The sequence below is a fragment of the Triticum dicoccoides genome, chromosome 6B (genome assembly GCF_002162155.2).
Source record: "Triticum dicoccoides isolate Atlit2015 ecotype Zavitan chromosome 6B, WEW_v2.0, whole genome shotgun sequence".
Lineage (NCBI taxonomy): Eukaryota > Viridiplantae > Streptophyta > Magnoliopsida > Poales > Poaceae > Triticum > Triticum dicoccoides.
In genome coordinates, this window is record NC_041391.1 from 689,717,555 (window position 1) to 689,739,930 (window position 22,376).

Here is a 22,376-nt window from a genome sequence, read left to right on the forward strand (position 1 = left end):
ATATCCCATTTTAAATTGTGTTCATATCATTTGAAAAAAATGTTCCTGTATATTGAATAAACAATTTATGCTAAATTTGAAATATTTCTATGAAATCATGAAAATATTTCTATGCAAAGAGAGGAGTGCCCGTGGCTACTGATGTGTTTTTTTTGGGTTATAGCTCCGTTCCTTCTTGTGCAAAACATTGACGTGGGGGAACTTTTCTCCTTTTTATGTAGATCTCAAGGATGTATATATTTTCACTAATTTGAGCAAACGTGTAATAATAAAGAAAATAATCACATGTTGCAAAATAAATATTAACATATATTCAAGTAAGTCTTTGTATATTTCAAAAGGGATTTTTTCGGGAATCAAAAGAATAATATGACATAAAAAATAAGTATTCATATATTCGAAAAATATGTTTTTTTAAGAAATAATGTTCATAAACATATACTCCTTCCGTCCCAAAATATAAGATATTACATCCAATATACTCACATATTGGATGTAATAAGATCTTATATTGTGGACTGAGGGAGTATATCTTAGATACAACGACGCCACGCCCTAACTCCTAACGACCATGACATCAGACCTCAACAACCTGTTTCTTTCAACTCTTTTGTTTATGGTCCTCTTTTGACAGCAAGGAATGGTGTCTTTGTACTAAATCGGAGACGGACTGACGAGTCTAAAGATCGCCATTGATGGCATGTTCATAAGCAACAGTCATCTTTTGTACTCCTGACGGGATCACAAAACAGTTCTCTTGCACTTTGTTTCTCTCTAACACATAACAAACACCACCGATGTCTAAACAAAAGTCCTGGTTTGGTTCAGACTCACAGCCCTATTTCATTATCGGTAGTGTTGATGTGTATGCTGCAAAAACCGGGCTGCGCAGGCAGGAGCAGCCTCTTGTTTCCGTTGCTCAGCATCGTCGTGACATCGCGCATGGTAGGCCTGTCCTCCGCGACATCCTGGACGCATAAGAGGGCGACCTGGATGCACCTCATAGTGTCCATCTCTGGGTACTCCTCGCCCAGCGAATCATCCACCAGCTCGTCGCACCTCTGCTCTCTCCACAATTGCCATGCCTATTACCGAAACAGATTATTTGTTAAAAATCGTTACCTTCTTCATAGTTTCCAAGCCTAATAGCCAAACAGATTAATTGTGCATTAACAAGCATGTCTTGCGGTCAAAGTAAGTAAATGTCCCCTAAAAGAAGTAAGTAAATGTTCATATTTTTGAAAGAAAAAAATGCAAGGGGGTGATAATTGACCTAGGCATAGTGATTTTATATATAGATTGAACCAGATAACACATTACTAATTGCTGGCTTAGTAGAGGGACTGAAGCAAACTATGTGTGGATTCTTCATTTTTGAAGTATTTTATTTTACTCACATATTTCCTGAGCTCGTATGATCTTCCGGATAATTGGTAGGAACCGACGGCCCTCTTCCCACTTATGATCTCGAGAACTAGGATGCCGAAGCTGAAAACATCTGATCTTGTTGAGTAGACACTCTGGGAGCAGTATTCCGGCGCGATGTATCCACTGAAATAAAACAATATATGCCAACAAGATCACTGTAAATTATAATGATTCTCAGCCGAAAGAAATATAATGGGAATTAGATGATAGGCGTGACATGCGCTCATTTGATCAAATCAGTTTCATTGTTGATTGAACGTTTCCATTCGATACCCCGGTACTCCTGTTATTGCAGATTTGCAAGAAAGATCACGGAAAGGAGAAGTTGCAAACTTAGTTGACTTAGTCTGAAAATGCCTTGAAGAAGTCAACACTAATACAGGTCGTAGGTGGAAGATTCATTAGTCACTCTATTAGCTTTTTTTAATGCATATACACAAATAAATATTAAGTTTCCCTCTCCACGACCTCTACACTGTGATAGTATATATCTATGTATTGCATACGCTCGAAAATATTAACACCATCTCCTTCAAATATACGTCATATAATGTTGATGAATCATTGGAACTCAACTTAGTCTCAACTAACAAGGTACTTTTTTCGAAAAGGTCTAAAAAGGTACTTAGCTAGCTAAACAAATATTCCCGCCTTTTCAATAAGATTCGCTTACTAACCAAATATAAGTCTGAACTAACATGTGAAGCCCATAAAATCAAAACCTTACAATGTTCCCATAGCTGTCGTTGTATTTGATTCTGTCATGTTGGAGAGGCATATCCTTGCGATCCCAAAGTCGGAAATTTTTGGATTCATTTCATGATCTAATAGGATGTTACTTGGTTTCAAGTCTCTGTGGACTATGCACTCATGTGCGTAGTCATGCATGTAGAGAAGGCCTTCTGCTATTCCTTCAATTATGTGGCGACGTACAGGCCAGCTCCGCTTTGCTCCTGACCCTATTGAGTTACAATTTAAAATGTGAATATAGAGATACATAGTTATTTTTTCATTCGAATAAATAAACAGAAGATATTTCGGCCTTTTGTTATTTTTGTGGTGAAAGTACAATGGTATTATCTTTGTTTTTTGCATGAGAAAAGTGAACGTACCAAAAATGAACTCTTCCAAGCTACCATTTGGCAAAAATTCATATACAAGTATCCTCTCTTTGCCTTTGATGCAGCATCCAAGAAGTCTGACGAGATTCTTGTGCTGGAGGCTGGCTATGAGTTTGATTTCATTCATGAACTCACGGAATCCTTGAACTGAATTTGGAGAAAGTCGTTTAACCGCTATGTCTTGATCGTGAGGCAACCGACCCTAATGAAGTGTACATGTATTTTTACATGACAGATCAATATATGAGTAATGCTATCTTGATAATATGGTATTTGTATACATTGTATCGCAATAAATACGCTTGTTCATGATGCTATATTGAGATGATTTTGATTAAAAAAAGTTTCCTTTCATGTGCATGTGTGATATGCATCGTTATTGGGAGAAAATAAATCTCTATTCAATTCAAGAAATGAAGTTACACATGAATTTTTTATATATTTGAATTACTAAATATTTTTGAACAGCTGCAAAATGAACTGAAATATAGGATTGCAAAAATTAAAGGAGTATTATTTTGTCTCAGTAAGGCTAACATTCGCAAAGGTTGATTCAAGTAAATGCAATTACCTTGTAAACATGACCAAATCCACCTTCTCCAAGTTTATTTTCCTTCGAGAAGTTATCAGTAGCACTTCTTATCTTTGAATATCTAAATAGTGAAAACCTCGAGTCGCTTTCACTAACAATTTCCTCTTCCAGGATGACTAGATCCCTCTCCAATAACAATTCTACACAAGGAAGGGCAAGGTAAAAACATATTCATGTGGAAACAAAATGAAAGAATAACTTGCAATCATGCAAACAATGATGATGATGATGATGATAACAACAATACTACTGCTCCTCCTCCTACTACTACTACCATTACCACCACCACCACTATCACAATAATAATAATCAATGTTCAAGAAAGCGTTTTTAAGCACGCTTAAGCGATGAGCGATGCCAAACCTCTTCGCTTTTGTCCTAAGCGGTAGGTTAAGTTTTTTTTCTTCTTAACTTTGGCCAAAATTTGGCTGTTTTTGAACTCCTTTTGCTTGTCGGCTTGCGCAATAATGGCAATATGCCATTTATCTTATTATTAGGTTCTGTTGGGAGCCATTTCCTTCATATTCTGGCAAAATTCTCACATGATCTCTTTTAGGTTATGACTATTTGAACTGAACCGCATTTTAGTTGTTATTTTTCTTGCTATGTGAACCTGATGCTACGGTGTGAACTGTGTTTTAGATGCTATATCAAGTACCCATGTGCCATGTTTCCTATTTTACTGTGTATATTATTCAAAATCTATCAAATTCTAGCCAATTTCAAAAAACATTGAAGCGCCCATTGCTCTAAGCTGTGACCTTCCGTTTCGCTTATGCTTTCCACTTCTTTGAACATTGATGATGATGATGATGATGATGATGATGATGATGATGATGATAGTAATAGTAACAGTAACAACAACAACAACAACAACAACAACAACAACAACAACAACAATTCTTTACCTCTGACTTTCTTGACGATGTATGGCCTTAGGAGCAAGCCGAGGATGAGCAAAACTAGAAGAGGAACTCCAAATATGACAATCTTAAGCACCGGGCTCACTCCATCTTTGTATCAAAAAGGCCGCAAAATCAGTAGGTATCAGGGAGTTTGGAACAACATGGTTTCCCTTGCTAGGCCTTAGGAGTTAGGATTGTGAAATGCTGTTAAACTACGCGTGGATTCCTTAAAAAATCTTAATAGATGGAGTTGTAAACAGTGAAGCAACACACGTACTTTTGGGCATGTCGATCTTGAGAGTGTCGTTTGTCTCCTCAAAGAAGAGCTCCTTCTCGTACCGCAAATTACACCGAATTCCAATAATCCTCCCACCGACGCGGCTTGAAGATGCATCGCCGAACAGCTTTGGCATCTGCTTGATGATGCCTTCAAGGCAGCTCCTGCACTGTGGCCCGGCAAGGTCCAGCCTGCACTGCACGAGCCCGTACACGGTGCTCACGCCCTGCTCGCCGAACCCCGCCTCGCCGGTCGCATACCGGGACCGGCTAGTCAGCCTGGGGCCGCCGGAGGTGGCCAGGTCGGCCAGGTCGTTCATCAGCTTCACCACCGTCTCCATCAGCCGCGGTGCGGCCTCTGCGCCCCTGACCGAGTTCATATTGCTCGCGGACCATTCGGGCTCGTTGCTGAGGCTCGAGAGGGACCGCTCGTCGTCGGTGAAGCGGAGCATGTACTGGTCGTAGTAGACGACGGCGCGCCGGCAGGAGACGCGGTCGGCCACGTCCTGGAAGGCGGCCCTGAGGCCGTCGGTGCAGTTGGCGCCGGTGTAGTCGCCGCGGCAGAGCACTTCGCCATACACCTTGTCGGGCGCCTCGCCGGAGCTGCCCTTGGCGAAGCCCGACGTGCCGGCGCCCGCGGTGAGGGTCGCTCCGAGAGCTCGAAGGTTGGAGCCGTAAGTGCTGTTTGTCGCGTACGTGCCGGTGGTCTGGTTGCAGAGTGTATACAACGGGCTCACTGTGGCGGAGGCGGCGTGAACGCTCGCCTCCGGTGGCCACAAGGCGAGGAAGAAGAGGAGGAGGAGGTACGTGGGCATGGTGGTGACTGGTTGCTGGTGTGCTACGTTCGAGCGAGCGTTCGATTGGTTAATTAGCTACGCCAGCTTGGAGCCTTTGACCGGAAGCGGGAACTTGCTAACATCACACCGTGACGACCAATCAAAACAACGGGTCTTCCAACCAATACCGTGACCAACTAAGAGTACAAAATTAGGCGCTTTTTTTTAACATCTGTATAGACACAAGCACTCATATACGTGCGCATACACTCATCCCTATGAACGCACACACGCATACCCTATCCCTATGAACACCTCGAAAAAACTGAGCCGGCATATTATTTTGAAATTTACAAAGATGAGAACGTCTCCTTCCACTGAATGCGCATCATCGAAAATTCTGAAATAAATTCAGAAATAAATGCGCACCATGGGATATACTACTTGGCTTGTTTTCTATCGATTGTCATCAGTTTAAGGGTGGACACTGGGCAGTTAGGAAATTGCCGCGAGTATTCCAGGGACCAGAGCAGAAGTTTTGTGACTCTGACGTTCTGTTCTTTATCGAAGAATGAACCTCCGGTTCTGACTTCTGACATAAATATGCACACTATATTCTGGATTGGATGTGACGACTTGAAGTCAATGTTCCACGAATGAATAGACAGCGCCGACATCAACATTATGTATATACTCAGTTCGTCTCAAATTAAGTGTCACAACTTTAGTATCAATACAAAGTTGGGATTATTTTGAGACAGAGAAAGTACATCATGTATTGGATTTGGGCTACTTTTTCGTCTACCTCAAGGTGGTTTCAGATATCATAGTTTCCCTAATATATTAATAAAAACAATTCAAATCACCCGATGGGTTGCAGCCCAGCATCCATCGTCTTCCTTGTGCGCTACGTGCCCCCCATAGGCCCACACCGCTTCCATTGCAATTTTTTATGGTGCGAGCGGTTGTGTGTGGATCATGCTAGCATGGCAGCTCCCACTCCCCTACAGCTTCCCTCTCCTCTCCGAGCCCACCCTTTTGTGGCAATGTCGGCAACCCATCGTCGTCCACCACCATGACCTGGTCGTGACAGCCGCCGCAAGCTGCTGTAGGTGTCTCCTCCTTGTGTCCCTTCATCTGACGCAAGCCGGAGATGGCACACAACAGGCAGTCATCTGCACTGGTTGTAAGCTTGTCACCCCCTGTCCCCTCCTCCTTCTCCTCCCGCCATCCACCACCGATGCTACAAGCTCCAGTGTTGCAAAGGAGTTGAGCTGCAAAGGAGCCGGTCGATACAGGTCTTGGGATTGCAACACCATACATGTTTCTAAAAACACGGGAAACATTGCAGTGGAAGCACAATGGTGCGGCGATGCGGGCGCGCCGACGTTCCTGCAACATACCTCTATCGCAAAGGTTGAGGGCGTCGCTCAGTTGCTCGATGGCGCAGATATGGCGCGTAACACTCCCCATATTTTAATCACATGATTTGGTCGCTATCGTGGCTGAAAAATCCCATTGCAATTTTCCTCCATAACTATGTCATGGGAATGTAGGAAATACCACCACTATCACTCCATTTTAGGGCTACCACGATAGATGCTTCAAGCACAATTTTAATCCTTGTGTTTTCCCTCTCATTATAGTATTTTTTTCTTGTCATCCTACCATTTATTCATGATGTCTGTTTCTTTTTTATCCTAAATATTATAAAATTAATAATTATTTTTTCAAGGGATCCTTCTCCCGATATTGACCAATTATACATGGTATTATAAACATAAGCATAATAAATTATCTGACTTCTTTTACTTATTGCTCCTTTCATTCCAAATATGGTGTGTATGTATTTTTCCAGAAGTTATGCTTTCTAAATTTTTACTAGGTGTATAGAGACAAATATACAAATCTATAAGAGCAAATAAATATAGTTAGATACATATTTTTACTTATTTATTTTTTATTATCAATATTGATAACTTTATCTATAAACTTGCTTAAACTTTACAAAGTTTGACTTTAGAAAGAATCTATACACATTAAAAGGGAGTAAATAGTAGCACCCAAATTTGGCCCGATAGAATTAATAAGGTTAAACTCACTTAGAATTAACAAACATATATCATGTAGCTTCCATTGACTACTCCTTGATTCCTAGTGTAAAGAGTTTCAGAACTAAATTCTTTGAAGAAAAACACTTCACCAATATTTAACAAAAAACAATTGTAGCATGTACTAATAGTAGAACCTAGAGATCTCCTTGCCCATCTTAATCTAATTGTTTGTGCTGCTTGATATGTAGAGTTATCAATATATATTATCTAAAGTTGCCAAAACAGTCTATCTTGCAAATTAATTATATTTTTTCCTAGTGCATTTGTTGTTTTGTATTGACTTATATTCCTTTGGCACAAATAAAAATATCTTATTGCATACTTAACATGACTTTTTATTACAACCATTTATTGTTAAAACATTATACCTTAGTAACTGTTTTATAATCTTTTGCTTTTTTTTATGATTAGGTCAATATTTTTCTTTGCCAATCACCTCTCAGCCACTACCGCCACAACTTGTTCTCTTTAACATTCCCATGTTGTTTTCCCGATTTTTCTGGTCATCTATGTAATGCACAATCTTATCACGGAAGTCGAGTATAGATTCATTTTTGTTACAACATCAGTGCCTCTCAAACTTTCATAAATTATCGACGTATGTTTATTAGAAAATTCTAACATATTCTTCCTTTCACTCTTCCTACCATATATTGCTCTCTTTGATAGCACACACATTGTTTAGCTAAGGCACATATATTTTCAGCACAATCAAAACAACATATTGCATACTTTTATTGTTATAGTCACTCCAAATATCATTATGGAACATAATTCGATACAAAACAACAAATGTATGTCATAACTTTTATCATAACTTTCCTATGGAAATACGTTCTCTATGGAAATACGTTTCTTCCTCAAAGATGGTTTGATTTCTAAATAACCTGTGTCATAACTTTTGCAAAACCTTCTCAACTTTTTACCACACACTACAAGGATCATATGATGAGACCATGCCAAGTTTCATGATTAGTAAGCTTGTTTTGAAATTTAAAAAAAACTCAAAAAACTCCTGTTCAGGGTCAAGTCTTGGCACCCTCATGTTTGTAGTTCCTTTCCTATTCTTCTATAAGTCCTAAAAATAGACTCAAGAACACAAATATGATTTTTTTAAACCAGTTTTGCCAAACTTTTCAACAACCTACAACTCAAATTTAAAGTATACCCACTAAATGTCTAGAAATGCACTTAATGATGAGACCATGCCAAGTTTCATGTTTTTCAGAGTTCTGCATTTTTTGAAATTAAAAAAAATCAGAAAACTCACATTCATGGTCAAGTCTTGGCACCCTCATGTTTGGAATACCTTTCCTTTTCTTCTATAAGTCCTAAAATAGACACGAGAACACAAATATGATTTTTCAAACCAGTTTTGCCAACCTTTTCATCCACTTATAGTTCAAATTTGAATTGTATTGCGGGCGGCCGGGAGCGAACCCTAGCCGCCAGCAGCGCAGCACCCACCTCCCCCGCCTCCCCTCGCCGCCGCCGGACGGCGTCGCCGGGCAAAGCCCGTGCGGCTCGGCGGCGGCGGGGCCCTTTCCTCCTTTCGGTCGGAGCGGCGCGGCGCGGGCCGTCCTCTTCGGCGGGAGCTCGGTCGGCGGCGATGCTAGCTCGAGGCGACGCGGCGAGGTAGCGCAGGGGCGGGTCGGGCGTGCTTCGGGGCCGGCTGGCGTGGTTCTACGTGCGACGGCTTGCCGCAGGCATTGGCGTGGGCGCACGGAGCGGAGGGCGCGGATCTGAGCAGGCCACGGAGAGGGGGCATGGGGCTACGTGGGCGCCGCGGCGAGGTCGCGCCGCGCGTGCGTGGCGGCTCGGGTGGCCATTTGTGGTCGAGCGCTGCTCTGCTGCTTGGGTGTTCTGCTCCACGGCCTCGGGTGCTTGGGTACTCTGCTCCGGGGCGTGAGGGGCTCGAGTGGAGCTGGGACGAGGTGCTGCTGCACAGGAAGGTGCTGCACGAGGGGTCCGGCGGCGCGGATCTGTCGCCGGGAGGTTGCGCGATGGCGCGGTGAGGGGCTGCTGCTCAGGCGGAATGGTGGAGCGGCTTCGCTGTGAGATGCAGGAGCAACAGTGTCACATCCCTAGTTCTGGTATGACCTAGACTAGCTAGTCATGTGTGCATCATGTTTAAATTTCATTTAAATTTGAAATGGGGATTTGTGAAACCCTCAGAATCATCTCTGAAAATGACCCAAATAAAAATTGCTTCAAAAAGGTCCAAGAAAATGCTCATGTTGCTCTCTGAAAATATTGGACAGAGATAAAAATCAAACCAATATTTTTAGGAGCTCATAAGAATTTATTTTGGGCATTTGGAATTAATGCATAATTATTTGCATTGGATATATATTTGTTATATATATAATATATGTCCAAAAATTATGCCATTTGTTGAGGGGCTCTAGAATAATACCACTAGTTCCTACAAAAATTGGCATAAGTAAATAAAATGATTTAGTATTTTTATTAAATCAAAACAAATGTCAAAAAATAGGAAAAAGAAATAGGAAAAGAGACTTACCTAGCGCTTACCTCCCTGTGCAGCCCGTTACTGTGCAGCCCAGCAGCAGCCCAGCCCGCCTCCTCCTCTGTCGTCTTCCTCCCCGACAGAAGGACGGGCGCGTGCCCGACGCGCGCACCGCCGCACCGCGCCACCTCCGCGCCACCGCACCACCGCACCGCCGCACCGCGCCACCGCGTGTCCTTCCCCTCGTCTCTCTGGATGATCCGGACGACGCCACGCGACGCCCCGTACCCCTCTCACTCTCCCCAGTCCTCTCCCCTCCTCTGGTTCCTTCTCCCTCTCTTCACCGACCGCACCGGAGAGCGCCGCTGCTCGCCACCGCGGCCACCGGCCACCCCTCGCCCTGCCGCTGCGCCCAGAAGCTCCGCCTCCTCGCTCTGTAGCCTCTCCGCCAAGCTGTGCATCGCCGGACGCCCCGTGGAGCCGTCGCCGTCGCCTTCATCACCTCCGGCCGCCGTGGATCTCCGTCGCCGCTCGCCGCCGTCAGTGCCTCCCCCGAGCTCGCCGTCGTCTCTTCCGGTCCCCTGTGAGCCCCCCCGCGTCGGTTCCCCCTCCTCTCCTGCCTCCCCGTGCTCTGTAGCCCGTAGCCGCTCGAGCCCGAGCTCCGGCCGCCGCTGCGAGCTTCGCTCCGGCGAGCTCCGCCGCCCCCGCAGCCTCCCGTCTGCTCCCCTGGATGCGGACGAGCCTGGGCTACGCCCCGGTGCCCTTAGCCGCCGCCCTCGTGGCCTGTAACGCGGACGCCGCCGCGTCCTGAGGTCGCCGCCGACGACCTCGCCGGCCTGACATGCGGGCCCTGTCGGCCAGGTGATTAGCTTAGCGCTAATCACAATTTAAGCTAACTCTGACACTGACAGTGGGCCCCTGCGCCCTAATCTTTTAATTAGATTAGTAAAACCCCCTTGTTTAACGCTGTCTCACTGACGTGTGGACCCCACACGTCAGGTTTGACCTGGTCAGCACCGTTGACCTGCTGACGCAGGCATGACGTCATGCTGATGCAGTTATCTATTTTCTGGATTTAAATTAAATCAGGAAATTCCAGAAAATGATTCAAACTTCAAAAAATCATAGAAGTTCAACCGTAGCTCAGATTGAAATAATTTATATATGAAAAATTATCAGAAAAATGCAATCTTTCCATCTGTTCTAGTTTCATGCATGACAAACCAACTTATACCTACTGTATAAGTGAAACACTAAAATGGCTTATATAAAGGGCTTATTTTGGAGATGCATTTGAATCTTTGGTTCAAATGGATTTCACCCATTTGAATACTAGTTGCATTAGCTCAAACAACATCACATCTACATGCCATGTTCATGCATCATATTGTTGTTTGTGTATTGATTGCCGACACTGTTCCTTCTCGATAGGTCCTGCTCCGGAGTCCGTTCCAGAGTAACTTTCTGAGGAGCAATGCCCCTTTGTTGATCTACCAGGCAAGCAAACCCCCTTGTTCATTCCGATACAATCCTACTCTCTCGCTCCTGCTCTCATTTATTGCATTAGGACAACAATGATTCAATTGCTACTTTGTGCTGCGGTAGTTGAACCCATTCCTCTGCATGACCTGTCATTGCCACAGTAAATAGTTGAAACCCACTAGCATGTGTAGGAGTTGATTGAGCCATGTTGTGTTCCTACCATGCTATGCCTGCTATTGCTTAGAGTGTGTCAGGTCTGATTCATTGGGAATGAATTAGAGTGCAGCGCTCTATGTTCTGATGCTGAGAGTTAAGTGTGTGAACACGATTTGGTAAAGGTAGCGGTGAGAGGCCATGTAGGAGTACATGGTGGGTTGTCTCACTGGAACCGTCCTTAAGCACTGAGTTCTACGTATGTTGTCCAATGACTCGATACTACCACACATTGGGCTCCGGGCGCTCCAAGCCCTCTCGACTTATTAACCGACTTGATCTCTGTCCAGGAGTTGCAACTAGTTTCTGGTGTTTGTAGGTAGTGCTATTTTTCTACCAAGTGGCACCCGGCAGGGTGGGCTTGGGACAGACTAGGCACACGTGGCCTGGTGTACCGAGTGGCACCCGGATGGTGTGCTCGGGAACCCTGCACACATCGTTTGGGGCCGTGAGCGAAACCCCGGCCAGATCTCCTTGCGGATGGAACCCGAATAGGCGATAAACCTGGACTAGAGTCTTGTGTGGTTAGTCAGGTCGTGGCCGACACCCTCGCCAGGCTTCCGCTTGAAGGTTGCCGAGATACATGACGTGTACATGGCTGTAAGTGGCGGGAGCATGTCTGAAGAAGTACACCCCTGCAGGGTTAACATGATCTATTCGAATAGCCGGGTCCGCGGTTATGGAATTCTTGGATGCTTACATGGTACATAGACAACTTGAAGTGGATACTCTAAAATACTCAAGACAAAGTGTGAGTGCTATGGATGGCCTTCTCGTAGGAGACGGGGATGAATCCATAGTAGTGTATTGGGTGGTGATTAGTGGACTTGTGTGCGCCATATCACCTCAAAGAAGTTCTGGTAGTCGTAGAACAGGATAGCCATAGAGTCAAAGCTGGCTTGCTGCAACTAAACCCCACATTACCCTCTCGATACAAATGCATGTATGATAGGATCTGATGTAAGTCTTGGTGAGTACCTTTGTACTCATGTTGCTTTATTTATGTTTTTTGCAGCAGAGACTTCGGTCTTACTAGTGTTCTCGTGGACTTCGGCGAGTAGCTTGTACCTCAGCTACGATCTTGATCGGATGTTGTAGATAGTCAGGCTCTTCAGCCTTTTTCATTTATAGATGTCTGTACCCAGACATGTAATGCTTCCGCTTGTTGCTTGTATGCTCTGTATGATGGGTCTTGTGACCCCTGTTTGCAATAAATGCTATGATGGCTCTTTGAGCCTTATCTATATGAGTTGTTGAGTTATGCTGTGATGCCATGTTGTACAACACATACTTGCATGTTATGCGTACGTGTAATGTGTATTGCTATGTGTGGGATCTGACTATCTAGTTGTTTATCCTTAGTAGCCTCTCTTACCGGGAAATGTCTCCTAGTGCTTCCACTGAGCCATGGTAGCGTGCTACTGCTCCGGAACACTTAGGCTGGCCGGCATGTGTCCTTCTTCGTTCCTGTGTCTGTCCCTTCGGGGAAATGTCACGCGATGAATACCGGAGTCCTGTTAGCCTACTACAGCCCGGTCTACCGGAGTCCTGCTAGCCTAGTTGCTACAGCCCGGATTCACTCGCTGATGACCGACACGTTCGATGCTGGGTCATGTATGCCTGTCCCTATAAGTTAGTGCCACTTTGGGTTCATGACTAGCCATGTCAGCCCTGGTTCTTCGTCATATGGATGCTAGCGACACTGTCATATACGTGTGCCAAAAGGCGCAAACGGTCCCGGGCATGGTAAGGCGACACCCGTGGGAATACCGTGCGTGAGGCCGCAAAGTGATATGAGGTGTTACATGCTAGATTGGTGTGGCATAGAATCGGGGTCCTGACAGCTTTGGTATCAGAGCATGACTGCCTGTAGGATTACCAAGCCAAACTGGTCGTAGTTGAGTCTAGAAATTCTTTAGTTATGTAAGGGAATTGATTGTGGGAAGGAACGTAAGGCTCTTTTTACTCCTTTACCTCATGGCCTTCTGATCTGAGTCATTCTATCTTTCCTACGGGGTTAAGGAACTAGGCTTTCTCTTCCATCTATCAGGATCACGTGTTACTACTCCGTAGTTCCATAGGGTTGGTTGATTAGAGTCATACCCCAGTTTCGAGTACTTCCGGTGTAGCCGGTTTAGTATGATCTCAGAACCTTGAGTGGTGATGTTGAGTATGTTGCTACCCCATTGTTGGCAGGATGTCTCATTTTGAGCATTTTACTGTCGTTATGCTGCCGGAATTGCCCTAGGAGTTCGAGAGTTACTAATTTCTTTGTCCTACATTCTATAGCCTATAGTTGATCCTGATTCCGTCCTTGGTTTTGTTTCTCAGGATGTCATCAGTTAAGCGAAGTTCTGTTGCTCGTAGCCAGAACCACGGAGATGGTAGGGACGAGGATCCTCCCGATCAACCTTCGTTGACAGAGTTCATGCTAGAGATGGAGAGGAACAAGCATGAGTCTAACCGCTTGTTGGCACGTATCGAGGAGAACACCGCCCATCAGTTCAAAGGGTCTGTAACCATTCATGACTTCATCCGCTTGCACCCACCTACCTTTCATCATTCCATCGAGCCACTCGATGCAGATGACTGGCTCTGTAGCATCACTCATAAGCTGCGTTCCGTGAATGTAGCTGAAGATGACAAGGTCACCGATGCCACATACCACCTGGAAGGTCCTGCTAGTCTTTGGTGGTAGAACTATGAGGCTATGCTTCCAGCTGGCCAGATTCCTACCTGGAGGGATTTCACCGAGGCTTTTCGCGAGCATCACATTCCTAAGGCCCTCATCGATCGCAAGAGAGAAGAGTTCTGTAGTTTCACCCAGAGCAAGTTGGCTGTTGATGCTTACAGTAGAGAGTTTGAGAACCTCGCCCGCTATGCCACAGAAGAAGTGTCCACGGACGCCAAGAAGCAGGCTAGGTTCCAGAAGGGTCTCAACCCCAAGTTGCGTCGTGATCTCCACCTACATCATTGTGATACATTCCAGGCTCTTGTGAACAAGGCCATTAATGCAGAGACAGCTCAACTCACTTACGAGGAGTCTCGTAAGCACACCCGTGATTTGGGATCTTCCTCCGGTTCTGGTTCCCAGAAGCGTAGGATTTGGATTCCAAACTCCGCTCTTCCTTCCGGATATGCACTGAGGCCATCCCATGTGGTGCCTCCCCCGGCTCAGTCGTATGCTCCACCTAGGCCTACTGGTAGACTGCTTGTCAGTGCGGGTCCACATCCAACCTCAGGGACTTGCTTCACATGCGGGAAGCCAGGACACTATGCACGTGACTGCTCTCAGACTAGTTATGTTCCACCCTAGCCCGAGAAGTCTGTTGGCTGTGTTAAGCCATCAAGCAAGACGATCAGTGCCAAGCCAGCCCCCACTGAACGTGGACGTGTGCATCACGTCTCAGCTAAAGACGCTCATGATGATCCGGATGTCGTTCTTGGTACACTCCTTGTCAACTGTCACCCAGCATCGGTTCTATTCGATACTAGAGCATCTCACTCCTTCATTTCTGAAGGCTATGCTCGTTTGCACGACATGTCATTTTGTGACATGCCAACTCCGCTTGAAATCCAAACCCCAGGGTCTAGATGGCAGACCACCAGAATCAGCCATGGTAATGAAATCCTTGTTGATAGACTTGTATTCCTTGCATCACTTGTAGCCCTCAAGTCCTCAGATATTAACATCATCTTGGGTATGGACTGGATGACAGCTCATCATGCCAAGATTGATTGTTACACCAGATCTGTTTAGTTTACACACCCATCTGGCAAGATAGTCACTGTCTCCACTAGAGTTGCAAAGCGTCAGCTCTATTCTCTTAATGCCAGCCCTCTCCCTGACCTTGAAGATATCCCGATAGTACGTGACATTCCGGATGTCTTTCCAGAGGAACTGCCAGGTGTTCCACCTGACAGAGATGTAGAGTTCGTCATAGATCTTATCCCAGGAACTGCTCCAATTTCTAGGAGACCTTACAAGATGGCACCTTTAGAACTAGCCGAGCTTAAGAAACAACTTGATGAGTCCTTGCAAAAGGGTTTCATCCGTCCTAGTTCTTCTCCTTGGGCTTGCCCCGTCCTCTTCGTCAAGAAGAAGGATGGTACGGACCAGATGGTTGTAGATTATCGTCCCGTTAATTTGGTCACGATAAAGAACAAGTATCCGCTCCCCAGGATCAACAACCTGTATGATCAGCTCGTTGGATCCTCAGTCTTTTCCAAGATGGATTTGAGGTTAGGCTACCACCAAATCAAGATCAGAAATGGGGACATTCCCAAGATAGCCTTTGTCACTCGTTATGGTCAGTACGAGTACACCGTCATGTCCTTCGGCCTAACCAACGCTCCAGCTGCCTTCTCCCGCTTGATGAACTCGATCTTCATGGAGTATTTAGATAAATTCATCGTGGTTTATCTCGATGATATTCTTATTTACTCAAAGAACGAGGAAGAGCATGCCGAACATCTTAGACTTGTGTTAGAAAAACTCAGAGAGCACCGCCTTTATGCCAAGTTCTCCAAGTGTGAATTTTGGTTGCCAGAAGTGACCTACCTAGGCCACGCAATCTCTGGTAAGGGCATTGCTGTCAATCCCGAGAGAGTTAAGGCCGTTCTCGATTGGACTCCACCTGAAACCGTTAAACAAGTTAGGAGTTTCCTTGGTCTAGCCAGCTATTGTCGTCGCTTTGTTGAAAACTTCTCCAAAGTAGCCAAACCTCTCACGGAACTTCTCAAGAAAGATAAAAAGTTTAAGTGGTCCCCACAGTGTGAGTACAGTTTTCAGGAACTAAAAAGACGCCTGACTTCTGCTCCCATACTTGTGCCACCGGATTTCATGAAGGACTTTGTTATCTACTGCGATGCCTCACGACAGGGACTAGGTTGCATTCTTATGCAGGATCGTCATGTGATTGCCTATGCATATCGACAGTTGCATCCACATGAGGAGAATTATCCTACACATGATCTAGAGCTTGCAGCCGTAGTCTATGCACTCAAGACCTGGCGACATTACCTCCTTGGTAAACGTTGCGAGATCTACACCGATCACCAGAGTCTCAAGTATATCTTCACCCAACCGGATCTGAACCTTAGGCAAAGACGTTGGTTGGAGTTGATCACAGATTATGATCTAGGGATTACCTACACCCCAGGCAAAGCCAATGTCATGGCTGATGCTCTAAGCCGTAAATCCTATTGCAACAATCTCATGTTGCAGCAAGGCCAACCACTTCTCCATGAGGAATTCTGTAAGCTTAACCTTCACATGGCTCCTCATGGATTCCTTTCTACCTTGGTGGCGAAACCTGATCTTGAAGATCGGATTGTCGCCGCTCAAAAGCAAGACACAGGAATTTCTTGGATCAAGAGGAACATTAAGAAGGGAGTTGGTGGATGTTTCTCTATGGATGATCGTGGTGTTGTTTTCTTTGAGAATCGCTTGGTGGTTCCCAAGAATCAACATCTTCGACAATTGATTCTTAAGGAGGCGCATTAATCTCCTCTCACGATTCATCCCGGTAGTACTAAGATGTATCAGGACCTACGGCAGAGGTTCTGGTGGACTAGGATGAAGAGAGAAATTGCTCAGTTCATTGCCAACTGTGACGTTTGTCGACGCGTTAAGGCAGAGCATCAAAGACCTGCTGGCACCCTTCAGCCTTTAGCTATTCCTGAGTGGAAATGGGATAAAGTTGGTATGGATTTCATCACCGGCTTTCCCAGGACCAAGAAAGGGAATAATGCTATCTTCGTAGTCATTGATCGTCTTTCCAAAGTGGCTCACTTCCTTCCTGTTCGAGAGAGTATCACCGCTAGTCAGCTCGCTGACTTATATATTTCTCGAATAGTATCACTTCATGGTGTTCCACTAGAGATCAATTCAGACCGTGGCAGTCTTTTCACTTCTCATTTCTGGGAGAGTTTCCAAACTGCCATGGGAACCCATCTTTCCTTCAGTATTGCTTTCCACCCTCAATCAAGTGGTCAGGTGGAAAGGGTCAACCAAATTCTCGAAGACATGCTTAGAGCTTGCATTATCTCATTCGGTATGGATTGGGAGAAATGTCTTCCTTTCGCCGAGTTTGCTTATAACAATAGCTATCAATCCAGCCTCAAGAAAGCTCCTTTTGAGATTCTCTATGGACGAAGATGTCGAACACCTTTGAACTGGTCAGAAACCGGTGAAAGACAATTCTTTGGACCGGACATGATCCAGGAGGCAGAAGAGCAAGTTCGCATCATTCATGAGAATTTGAAAACAGCCCAGTCTCGTCAGAAGAGTCAGTATGATCGTCATCATAGGGATATGACCTATGAAATTGGCGACAAAGCTTATCTTCGGGTTACTCCCTTGAAGGGTACCCATCGTTTCGGTATCAAGGGCAAGTTGGCTCCTCGTTACATTGGTCCTTTTCGCATTCTCGCTAAACGAGGAGAGGTTGCCTACCAGTTGGAACTACCCCCACATCTTTCTCGAGTTCATGATGTCTTCCACTTCTCTCAACTCAGGCGTTGCTTCTCGGATCCTATCCGCGGAGTGGACCACGAAACGCTTGATCTCCAAGATAACCTCACATACCGAGAGTACCCGGTTCGCATTCTTGATCAAGCAGAGCGTGTCACTCGACGTCAGAACATCAAGTTTCCCAAGGTTCAGTGGTCTCATCATTCCAAGAGAGAAGCTACCTGGGAGCGAGAAGATCGTCTACGACTGGAGTACCCTGCTTTCTTTCCGTCGACCCCTGAATCTCGGGACGAGATTCTTTCAAGTGGGGGCGAGTTGTCACATCCCTAGTTCTGGTATGACCTAGACTAGCTAGTCATGTGTGCATCATGTTTAAATTCCATTTAAATTTGAAATGGGGATTTGTGAAACCCTCAGAATCATCTCCGAAAATGACCCAAATAAAAATTGCTCCAAAAAGGTCCAAGAAAATGCTCATGTTGCTCTCTGAAAATATTGGACAGAGATAAAAATCAAACCAATATTTTTAGGAGCTCATAAGTATTTATTTTGGGCATTTGGAATTAATGCATAATTATTTGCATTGGATATATATTTGTTATATATATAATATATGTCCAAAAATTATGCCATTTGTTGAGGGGCTCTGGAATAATACCACTAGTTCCTACAAAAATTGGCATAAGTAAATAAAATGATTTAGTATTTTTATTAAATCAAAACAAATGTCAGAAAATAGGAAAAAGAAATAGGGAAAGAGACTTACCTAGCGCTTACCTCCCTGTGCAGCCCGTTACTGTGCAGCCCAGCAGCAGCCCAGCCCGCCTCCTCCTCTGTCGTCTTCCTCCCCGACAGGAGGACGGGTGCGTGCCCGACGCGCGCACCGCCGCGCCGCGCCACCTCCTCCCTCCCTGCCTGCCTGTCCTCCCCCTCGTCGCTCTGGATGATCCGGACGACGCCACGCGACGCCCCGTACCCCTCTCACTCTCCCCAGTCCTCTCCCCTCCTCTGGTTCCTTCTCCCTCTCTTCACCGACCGCACCGGAGAGCGCCGCTGATCGCCACCGCGGTCACCGGCCACCCCTCGCCCTGCCGCTGCGCCCAGAAGCTCCGCCTCCTTGCTCTGTAGCCTCTCCGCCAAGCTGTGCATCGCCGGACGCCCCGTGGAGCCGTCGCCGTCGCCTTCATCACCTCCGGCCGCTGTGGATCTCCGTCGCCGCTCGCCGCCGTCAGCGCCTCCCCCGAGCTCGCCGTTGTCTCTTCCGGTCCCCTGTGAGCCCCCTCGCGTCGGTTCCCCCTCCTCTCCTGCCTTCCCGTGCTCTGTAGCCTGCAGCCGCTCGAGCCCGAGCTCCGGCCGCCGCCGCGAGCTTTGCTTCGGCGAGCTCCGCCGCCCCCGCAGCCTCCCATCTGCTCCCATGGATGCGGACGAGCCCGGGCTACGCCCCGGTGCCCTTAGCCGCCGCCCCCGTGGCCTGTAACGCGGACGCCGCCGCGTCCTGAGGTCACCACCGACGACCTCGCCGGCCTAACATGCGGGCACTGTCGGCCAGGTGATTAGCTTAGCGCTAATCACAATTTAAGCTAACTCTGACACTGACAGTGGGCCCCTGCGCCCTAATCTTTTAATTAGATTAGTAAAAAACCCTTGTTTAACACTGTGTCACTAACGTGTGGACCCCACATGTCAGGTTTGACCTGGTCAGCACCGTTGACCTGCTGACGCAGGCATGACGTCATGCTGACGCAGTTATCCATTTTCTGGATTTAAATTAAATCAGGAAATTCCAGAAAATGATTCAAACTTCAAAAAATCATAGAAATTCAACCATAGCTCAGATTGAAATAATTTATATATGAAAAATTATCAGAAAAATGCAATCTTTCCATATGTTCTAGTTTCATGCATGACAAACCAACTTATACCTACTGTATAAGTGAAACACTAAAATGGCTTATATAAAGAGCTTATTTTGGAGATGCATTTGAATCTTTGGTTCAAATGGATTTCACCCATTTGAATACTAGTTGCATTAGCTCAAACAACATCACATCTACATGCCATGTTCATGCATCATATTGTTGCATATGTTTGTGTATTGATTGCCGACACTGTTCCTTCTCGATAGGTCCTGCTCCGGAGTCCGTTCCAGAGTACCTTTCTGAGGAGCAGTGCCCCTTTGTTGATCTACCAGGCAAGCAAACCCCCTTGTTCATTCTGATAAAATCCTACTCTCTCGCTCCTGCTCTCATTTATTGCATTAGGACAACAACGATTCAATTGCTACTTTGTGCTGTGGTAGTTGAACCCATTCCTCTGCATGACCTGTCATTGTCATAGTAAATAGTTGAAACCCACTAGCATGTGTAGGAGTTGATTAAGCCATGTTGTGTTCCTACCATGCTATGCCTGCTATTGCTTAGAGTGTGTCAGGTCTGATTCATTGGGAATGAATTGGAGTGCAGCGCTCTATGTTCTGATGCTGAGAGTTAAGTGTGTGAACACGATTTGGTAAAGGTAGCGGTGAGAGGCCATGTAGGAGTACATGGTGGGTTGTCTCACTTGAACCGTCCTTAAGCACTGAGTTCTATGTATGTTGTCCAATGACTCGATACTACCACACATTGGGCTCCGGGCGCTCCAAGCCCTCTCGACTTATTAACCGACTTGATCTCTGTCCAGGAGTCGCAACTAGTTTCTGGTGTTTGTAGGTAGTGCTATTTTTCTACCAAGTGGCACCCGGCAGGGTGGGCTTGGGACAGACTAGGCACACGTGGCCTGGTGTACCGAGTGGCACCCGGATGGTGGGCTCGGGAACCCTGCACACATCATTTGGGGCCGTGAGCGAAACCCCGGCCGGATCTCCTTGCGGATGGAACCCGAATAGGCGATAAACCTGGACTAGAGTCTTGTGTGGTTAGTCAGGTCGTGGCCGACACCCTCGCCAGGCTTCCGCTTGAAGGTTGCCGAGATACATGACGTGTACATGGCGGTAAGTGGCGAGAGCGTGTGTGAAGAAGTACACCCCTGCAGGGTTAACATGATCTATTCGAATAGGCGGGTCCGCGGTTATGGACTTCTTGGATGCTTACATGGTACATAGACAACTTGAAGTGGATACTCTAAAATACTCAAGACAAAGTGTGAGTGCTATGGATGGCCTTCTCGTAGGGAGACGGGGATGAATCCATAGTAGTGTATTGGGTGGTGATTAGTGGACTCGTGTGCGCCATATCACCTCAAAGAAGTTCTGGTAGTCGTAGAACAGGATAGCCACAGAGTCAAAGCTGGCTTGCTGCAACTAAACCCCACATTACCCTCTCGATACAAATGCATGTATGATAGGATCTGATGTAAGTCTTGCTGAGTACCTTTGTACTCATGTTGCTTTATTTATGTTTTTTGCAGTAGAGACTTTGGTCTTACTAGTGTTCTCGTGGACTTCGGCGAGTAGCTTGTACCTCAGCTACGATCTTGATCGGATGTTGTAGATAGTCAGGCTCTTCAGCCTTTTTCATTTGTAGATGTCTGTACCCAGACATGTAATGCTTCCGCTTGTTGCTTGTATGCTCTGTATGATGGGTCTTGTGACCCCTGTTTGCAATAAATGCTATGATGGCTCTTTGAGCCTTATCTATATGAGTTGTTGAGTTATGCTGTGATGCCATGTTGTACAACACATACTTGCATGTTATGCGTACATGTAATGTGTATTGCTATGTGTGGGATCTGACTATCTAGTTGTTTATCCTTAGTAGCCTCTCTTACCGGGAAATGTCTCCTAGTGCTTCCACTGAGCCATGGTAGCGTGCTACTGCTCTAGAACACATAGGCTGGCCGGCATGTGTCCTTCTTCGTTCCTGTGTCTGTCCCTTCGGGGAAATGTCATGCGATGAATACCGGAGTCCTGTTAGGCTGCTACAGCCCGGTCTACCGGAGTCCTGCTAGCCCAGTTGCTACAGCCCGGATTCACTCGCTGATGACCGACACGTTCGATGCTGGGTCATGTATGCCTGTCCCTGTAAGTTAGTGCCACTTTGGGTTCACGACTAGCCATGTCATCCCGTGTTCTTCGTCATATGGATGCTAGCGACACTGTCATATACGTGTGCCAAAAGGCGCAAACAGTCCCGGGCATGGTAAGGCGACACCCGTGGGAATACCGTGCGTGAGGCCGCAAAGTGATATGAGGTGTTACATGCTAGATCGGTGTGGCATAGAATCGGGGTCCTGACAAACAGCTTCAGATCTGCTCGGATTCAGTTGGAGCCGGTGGACGTCGACCATGGGGCTTGTGTGCTGTGCAGTGCTCCGGAGCTGCTCGGATTCGGAGGTGTGGAGGAGCTCCGGGCGAAAGTACAGCACTGACCTTGGGTCGGTGCCGGCAACAGCGGCGCCATGGTCATGGTGTCGTTCCCCTTCTTGAAGGTGTTGCCGTGGAGCTCCATTACACGACTCTCCGGGAGAAATCCCTAGCTTCGGATGGTCGAAGCGGGCGATGACGGCGGCTACGTCGTTTCCTTCTTT

The 22,376-nt window shown here is 46.2% G+C and overlaps 1 protein-coding gene across 1 annotated transcript; it reads right to left on the bottom strand.

Moving 5' to 3' along the window:
- Positions 1-560: 560 nt before the first annotated feature.
- On the bottom strand, positions 561-5,137 carry LOC119324718 (cysteine-rich receptor-like protein kinase 15). The gene is made up of 7 exons (XM_037598492.1): positions 4,324-5,137; positions 4,050-4,154; positions 3,121-3,281; positions 2,541-2,751; positions 2,156-2,387; positions 1,398-1,551; positions 561-1,085 (listed from the first exon to the last, which is right to left on the bottom strand). Exons 1-7 carry the CDS (start codon positions 5,135-5,137, stop codon positions 831-833), a joined length of 1,932 nt encoding a protein of 643 aa, XP_037454389.1. The 3' UTR covers positions 561-830.
- Between the last annotated feature and the right edge of the window lie 17,239 nt (positions 5,138-22,376).